The 7,500-nt window shown below is 45.8% G+C and overlaps 1 protein-coding gene and 1 pseudogene across 8 annotated transcripts in view; both read left to right on the top strand.

Moving 5' to 3' along the window:
• Positions 1-7,500, top strand: part of LOC113658642 — a 297,616-nt pseudogene that overhangs the window by 87,667 nt on the left and 202,449 nt on the right.
• Positions 1-7,500, top strand: part of dtnba (dystrobrevin, beta a) — a 23,723-nt gene that overhangs the window by 4,970 nt on the left and 11,253 nt on the right. For 5 of the 8 annotated variants that reach the window (XM_047818390.1, XM_047818388.1, XM_047818385.1 and 2 more), the window contains exons 1-3: positions 5,484-5,571; positions 6,222-6,302; positions 7,235-7,448. In XM_047818390.1, coding sequence (XP_047674346.1) covers positions 5,484-5,571; positions 6,222-6,302; positions 7,235-7,448 — 383 coding nt within the window. Of the gene's footprint in view, positions 1-3,883; positions 3,933-5,483; positions 5,572-6,221; positions 6,303-7,234; positions 7,449-7,500 lie in introns of those variants that run through there. The other 3 variants (XM_047818389.1, XM_047818391.1, XM_047818386.1) reach the window with 2 other exon arrangements.

The raw sequence follows: 7,500 nt of genomic DNA, 5'->3' as shown, positions 1-7,500 counted from the left end.
TCTTTCTTTCTTTCTTTCTTTCTTTCTTTCTTTCTTTCTTTGTGTGTGTTGCTATCTGATGATGTACAAGCACTTGCAGGTGTCGCTGTCAGTTGTTTTCAGCGTAGCAGATGTTACTATGACAACGTAGTCACAACACATTTGTATAAACGTCTCTGCACATCAGTCTGTGAGAGAGAGACAGACAGAGTGAGAGAGAGAGAGACAGACAGAGTGAGAGAGAGAGAGACAGACAGAGTGAGAGAGAGAGAGAGACAGACAGAGTGAGAGAGAGAGAGAGACAGACAGAGTGAGAGAGAGAGAGAGACAGACAGAGTGAGAGAGAGAGAGAGACACAGAGTGAGAGAGAGAGAGAGACAGACAGAGTGAGAGAGAGAGAGACAGACAGAGTGAGAGAGAGAGAGAGACAGACAGAGTGAGAGAGAGAGAGAGACAGACAGAGTGAGAGAGAGACAGACAGACAGAGTGAGAGAGAGTGAGAGAGACAGAGTGAGAGAGAGTGAGAGAGACAGAGTGAGAGAGAGTGAGAGAGACAGAGTGTGAGAGAGAGAGACAGAGTGTGAGAGAGAGAGACAGAGTGTGAGAGAGACAGACAGTGTGAGAGAGACAGACAGTGTGAGAGAGAGAGACAGACAGTGTGAGAGAGAGAGACAGACAGTGTGAGAGAGAGAGACAGACAGTGTGAGAGAGAGAGACAGTGTGTGTGAGACAGACAGTGTGTGTGAGACAGACAGTGTGTGTGAGACAGACAGTGTGTGAGAGAGAGACAGTGTGTGAGAGAGAGACAGTGTGTGAGAGAGAGACAGAGAGACTGTGTGAGAGAGAGACAGAGAGACTGTGTGTGAGAGAGAGAGAGAGACTGTGTGTGAGAGAGAGAGAGAGAGAGAGAGAGAGAGAGAGAGAGAGAGAGACAGTGTGTGAGAGACAGACAGTGTGTGAGAGACAGACAGTGTGTGAGAGACAGACAGTGTGTGAGAGAGAGACAGACAGAGTGAGTGACAGAGAGACAGTGTGTGAGAGAGACAGAGAGACTGTGTGAGTGAGAGAGAGAGAGAGAGAGAGAGAGAGACAGTGTGTGAGAGAGAGACAGAGTGAGTGACAGAGAGACAGTGTGTGAGAGAGACAGAGAGACTGTGTGAGTGAGAGAGAGAGAGAGAGAGAGAGAGAGAGAGAGAGACAGTGAGATGCACAGAAAAGGAAAAACGTGACCTTTTAGTTCAGAGGTGTATTTGGAGCACTAAACATTTCCAAACGAGGCGTCGCCATAGTAACGATGAGGCATTAATGAGAGCATTAATATGAGCCTGTGTAACTGACAGAGCTGCTGATAGACAGCGAGGTAATCGACACCTCCTGACCAATCAGAATCCAGAAGCCAACAGCGCGGTTCGTGCTGTTTACACGCCTGACATGTAGACGTCACGACGTCATGTCATCCACCAACACTGACAGCCATCTGCTCCGCTGCTAAAAGTAGACACACACACAGGAACATGCGAACGCCGACTCCATTAATATGTCACCGTATAAAAATACACACGTACGCACAAGACACGAAACACCCCTGTGTGTGTGGACACTCCGTCTACAGTGGCTTTATATAATTGTTTTGTAATTAGTGTGTGTGTGTGTGTGTGTGTGTGTGTGAGTGAGAGAGTGTGAGTGAGAATAGGTTCAGCTGTTGCTCAGGTCATGTGGTGTGGGGAGGCGTGGACAGGAATAGCAACCCAGGGTTAAGGCAAATTTCCATCACCCACTCTAGTGTCACTCCCTCCCTTCTTCCTCCACCTCTCTTTCTCTCTCTATCTTCTGTTTTTCTCTATCTGTTTCTCTATGCTTTTCCCTCTTCTCTCCAGAGTACAAATCTCTCTCTCTCTCTCTCTCTCTCTCTCTCTCTCTCTCTCTCTCTCTCTCTCTCTCTCTCTCTCTCTCACATTTAGAACAGTTTAGTAAGGTTTCAGTGAGAAAGCAGGTAGTCATTAAGCAGTAGCCCCGCCCACGTAACCCGGCGCTCAGCCGCTGCAGCGTGTCGGCTAACGGAGACTCTAGCGGTTTCACCCCTTGCACCCCTCGTTACATCGGCATCAGCTGAGTATCTAGTGTACTTAAGTGTAATTCGAACATAAAGTCGTACAACATTTATATTTTCACGTGAGTCATATGACACAAATTTCTAACCCAGGAGGGAAAGTATGATTTATGTTTCTGCTCAACTCGCCAGATTTTCCTGCTAATCACATTTCTTGGATGATTTAAGAATAAATTTGTGTGTATATCGAGACAAAACGATTGCACAGCGTTACTGTAGATGTTGTTATTACTGGTGTGTGTGTGTGTGGGTGGGTTTGTGTGTGTGTGTGTGGGTGGGTTTGTGTGTGTGTGTGTGTGTGGGTTTGTGTGTGGTTATGTATAATTTGACACAACTTGGCTCTTGACTCTGAAAATGAGTGTGTCTGTCTGTGTGTGTGTGTCTGTGTGAGCGCGTGTGTGTCTGTGTGTGCGCGCGTGTGTGTCTGCGTGTCTGCGTCTATGTGTGTCATGCGTGCATGTGTGCATGCATGTGTTTGTCTGCGTCTGTGTGTGTGTGTCTGCGTCTGTGTGTGTGTCTGTGTGCGTGCGTGTGTGTCTGCGTGTCTGCGCCTGTGTGTCTGCGTGTCTGCGTCTGTGTGTGTGTCTATGTGCGTGCGTGTGTGTCTGCGTGTCTGCGTCTGTGTGTGTGTCTATGTGCGTGCGTGTGTGTCTGCGTGTCTGCGTCTGTGTGTGTGTCTATGTGCGTGCGTGTGTGTCTGCGTGTCTGCGTGTCTGCGTGTCTGCGTCTGTGTGTCTGCGTGTCTGCGTGTCTGTGTGTCTGCGTGTCTGTCTGTGTGTCTGCGTGTCTGCGTCTGTGTGTGTGTCTATGTGCGTGCGTGTGTGTCTGCGTGTCTGTGTCTATGTGCGTGCGTGTGTGTCTGCGTGTCTGTGTCTATGTGCGTGCGTGTGTGTCTGCGTCTGTGTGTCTGCGTCTGTGTGTCTGCGTGTCTGCGTTTATGTGTGTCTGCGTGTCTGCGTCTATTTATGTGTGCGTCTGTGTGTCTGCGTGTGTGTCTGCATCTGTGTGTCTGCGTCTGTGTGTGAGAGAGAGATTGATGTATCTTGACAGGAAGTCTGAGTGGGTTCTCTGCATGTCAGTGAGATGAACTCTGTCTCTCGGCAGCTTCACTGTGTGGGTGAGACAGTGACAGAGAGAACGACACCTCAGTCACGTCTCGGTCGTCACTACGAGCTGATGTTCTTCTCGCTGCCCACACGCCGCTCTCTTATTATTCTTCTTATTTAATTTGCAGACTTTCACGCAGTTCAACACCGGATCACTTGAAAATATGGAATCCGGACAGATTTACTGTCTTTCGAACCCTGTGTGCGGGTTTAGTACGATCGTACACGTACATGTACAGGCTTACGTGTTGGTTTCCATAGTAACAGCTCGTACGCAAGCGGATGCTCGGGACAGACTGAATGGATGAGCTGATGATTTATTTGTGTTACTGTACAGAAGGAGTCTCCAGTGTCAGTGGGTTGTGACCGTCACAGTGCTGGGGAAAGATTTTACCCTCAGGCGATTATTGTTCTTAGTGAATTTGGGCTCAGACTCAAAAGTTTTGACGTCTCGGTCTGTAACATGTTAAAGAAAATGTCATTATTATTACAGCATTAATAAATCAGTTGGATTATTTTATCCATGTTATAGTTTTCACCAACAGTGCAGCTCACTAGTGACTGAGTTTTGTAATGTATGTGATGATATTCTCTCTCTTTACACATGTGTGTGTGTGTGTGTGTGTGTGTGTGTGTGTGTGTGTGTGTGTGTGTGTGTGTGTGTGTGTGTGTGTGTTTTGCTTTACAGAGTTCATAGTGGCCCAGTTGCATTAGTTAGAACTCCAACCACTAAAGAGGTAAGAAAAAACACACACACTCTATATATGACTAGGTTACTCTATGTGTGTGTGTGTGTGTGTGTGTGTGTGTGTGTGTCTGTGTTTATTTTGTTTTTGACCTGTTTGCTTTTTGTCAGCTGTGCGTGTTCACACAGGAATTATGAGCAGCTGGAACGGGGGTGTGTGTGTGTGTGTGTGTGTGTGTGTTGCTTCCATACCAGTTTATTTACACTTGAGTGAGCTGCCCACCTGTTAAACTTTAACATGCTTCTTTATTCTTAAAGTGACGGTGAAATCTGTTTTAAAGCTTTTTCTGAAAGTGTCTGACCTACAGAGACCACACCTCCTTTCTCTTTCTCTGTGATTGACTGTGTGTGTGTGTGTGTGTGTGTTTGCAGATAGATGAGGATTCACAGTGTGTGTGTGTGTGTGTGTGTGTGTGTGTGTGTGTGTGTGTAGAATGCAGAATTCTGTTTGACTGCTTGCAGTTTGTAGGTTTCAGTCAGTATTCTCTTAAAATGAGACAGATGGAGATGGAGAGGTGATGATTGTACCAATAAATTAATAATCTAGTGACAGAAAGCCACAAATAAATGATAATAAGTAAAGGTGTCCGATGAAGGTGTGTGTGTGTGTGTGTGTGTGTGTGTGTGTGTGTGTGTGTGTGTGTGTGTGTGTGTTTTCACAATGTTGTTGTGAGCTTGTGTGCTTCTTTGTCTCTGATGATTATAATAAAGGCTCTTGGGAAACTCTTAAATCCCCTCAGGAATGTGTGTGTGTGCGTGCGTGTGTGTGCGTGCGTGTGTGTGTGTGCGTGTGTGTGTGTGCGTGTGTGTGTGTGTGTGTGTGTGTGTGAGAGAGTGTGTGAGTAGTAAAGATTTATCGCCGAGCAGTTTTTGAAGGCACAGACAGAAGCAAGACTGTACGCTTCATGTAAACTTGAGATAAAAGCTCAGTGTGTTTTGCTCCAACACCAAACCAGTTCCTTTACACTGCTGTTAATGATTAATGTCACGAATTAGCCACACACACACACACACACACACACACACCACACACACACTGTATCACACATTATATATTCATTAACACTCTGCCGCTGATTCATTTAACCGCACATCATGTAGTTTTGCTTTTATTCCTCTTCTTCCACAATTCTGTCATTTTTCATCACATTGGTTTAAATTAATTTTTACATTTAAGTTTTTTTTTTCATCCATCCGTCGTTGACGTCGCAGAGCAGCTCGTCTCGTTTCGGAGGAAGCACAAAAAGTTCACCCAAAGCAAGGAGACTCCGGTGACACCCTCCATAAATGTCTCCTTAAAGAAAACTTCACATCAACAGATCAGATCTCTGTAAATGAGGCGTTACTATAGAAACGAGAACCCGTTAGCTCACAAGCACATTCGTTTTAAACCCGCGACGGCAAAATAAACCGAGCGATCAGAATCCAGCCGTACGGTGACGTCGTAAAGTCGCACAATTACGTTTTCCGTCCAGCTCCTCGTCACCGTGAGCTAATGACAGAACCAGACTGACATCAATATATCGACTTCATTTATTTAAATATGATTTTTTTTCCTCTCAGGATGATTGAAGACGGAGGGAGGAGAGGAAGGACGATGGCAGACAAGACGCAGCTCTTCACAGAGATGAGTCAGTGCTCAGTTTCCACGTCACTCATATGATTTAATGTAGCAGGAGTTACATGACACTCAGAGCTAAAAATCTAAATCCTAAAACCATTAAAAGATCAAATAATATATATTTTTTGACACGTCAGCTACAATAAAGACACATTTCTTTCCATCAGTTGCCTAGGTTATGTATGTATGTGTGGGGCGGAGCTATCGATACAGGGGTGGGACCCGTTTGGTTTAGGGGCGTGTTTGTTTTGGTGATTTCAAATGTCAACATTGACTTTTAAACAACGGAGACCCCACCTTTAATGTGTATTTGGGAAACGGTGAAGTGTGTGTGTGTGTGTGTGTGTGTGTGTGTGTGTGTGTGTGTTGCAGTGAGGGCACAATTTTGACACAAAAAACATTAAAAAGCTATAAATGAGAATATGATTGTTTAAGAATAGTCCATACGATGTAGTTAAACAGGTCGCCGTAGTAACCGTGTCGACTCGGACCACCCTGTAGTGAACGTTGTTTCGTCTTTTTTTTTTAAAGGCAGCGTGGACGTTACCGCCGTCTTAGTAAGGCCTGATTGTTATGGAAGCAGTGTTGCATGCTGGGTATTGTGCGTGTTTTCAGTTGTACGATAATGACATAATGACGTTCCTCATCATCTCGTTGCAGAAGCGCAGAACTTCGACTTGATCCGACTCTCGACATATCGCACAGGCTGCAAACTCCGCTTCGTCCAGAGGAAATGCAACCGTGAGTACGAGCTCAGAACACCACAGCGCCGTGACGGGAAATTACACGTGTGACACGTCTTAACCTGGGGAAGTCATGGAGTAATGACATTAACAACAGAAAACAGCATGGCAACTTTAATGACCACGTTAAGCTCCACCCACCTTAAGCAGTCGTACCATGTCAGATATCCCTGAAAAGTTTGTTTAGTTTTTTAAGTTCTTTTATATTCAAATAACATTTTGACATTTTTTTAACGAGCTCTTTTCTCTCGGCCACACGCTCACAGTGGACATAAACGTTTTATGCGTATAAATATTTGCATATTCAATGAGACGAAGCTTCATTCACACATATAATAATATATTTTTTGGAAATATTTCTGATAGATAATCATCCTATTATTTTTAAATCAAAAGAGAGAATTATGACGTTTGTGTTAAATACTAATGAATTCGTATTTGGGGCATGGTGGCTTAGTGGTTAGCACGTTCGCCTCACACCTCGGGGGTTTCCTCCGGGTACTCCGGTTTCCTCCCTCGGTCCAAAGACATGCATGGTAGGTTGATTGGCATCTCTGGAAAATTGTCCGTAGTGTGTGAGTGTGTGAGTGAATGAGAGTGTGTGTGTGCCCTGTGATGGGTTGGCACTCCGTCCAGGGTGTATCCTGCCTCGATGCCCGATGACGCCTGAGATAGACACAGGCTCCCCGTGACCCGAGAAGTTCGGATAAGCGGTAGAAACTGCTTTAAGTCTCAGGAAAGACGTACTGTATCGTGTGGATGAAAAAAATCCGTTCGGAAAAGTGACTTCTGTGCCGAACGTCCGTTTGTGATCGGACACGTCTCCTGTCAGTCGTGTGTGTGTGTGGGCGGAGCTTCATGAATGTGTACAGGAGTAGAATGAGTAACGGACGAAGCTGAACCTGCTCTGTAATGATGCTGATGTTGCAGTGCACCTGGTGGACGTGTGGAACATGATCGAGGCGTTTCGGGAAAACGGCCTGAACACGTTGGAGCACAGCACGGAGCTGAGCGTGTCCCGGCTGGAGACCATCGTCTCGTCCATCTTCTACCAGCTCAACAAGCGACTGCCCACCACCTACCAGATCAACGTCCAGCAGAGCATCAGCCTGCTGCTCAATTTCCTGCTGGCTGCACACGACAGGTCTGTGGATGCAAATCACTTGTTATGTTGACCGGAGTCTAGATTTATTAAC

The sequence above is a fragment of the Tachysurus fulvidraco genome, chromosome 9 (assembly GCF_022655615.1).
Source record: "Tachysurus fulvidraco isolate hzauxx_2018 chromosome 9, HZAU_PFXX_2.0, whole genome shotgun sequence".
NCBI classification, from domain to species: domain Eukaryota; kingdom Metazoa; phylum Chordata; class Actinopteri; order Siluriformes; family Bagridae; genus Tachysurus; species Tachysurus fulvidraco.
The sequence above is the reverse complement of the archived record's forward strand: the minus strand, read 5'-3'. Positions and strand labels throughout refer to the sequence as shown.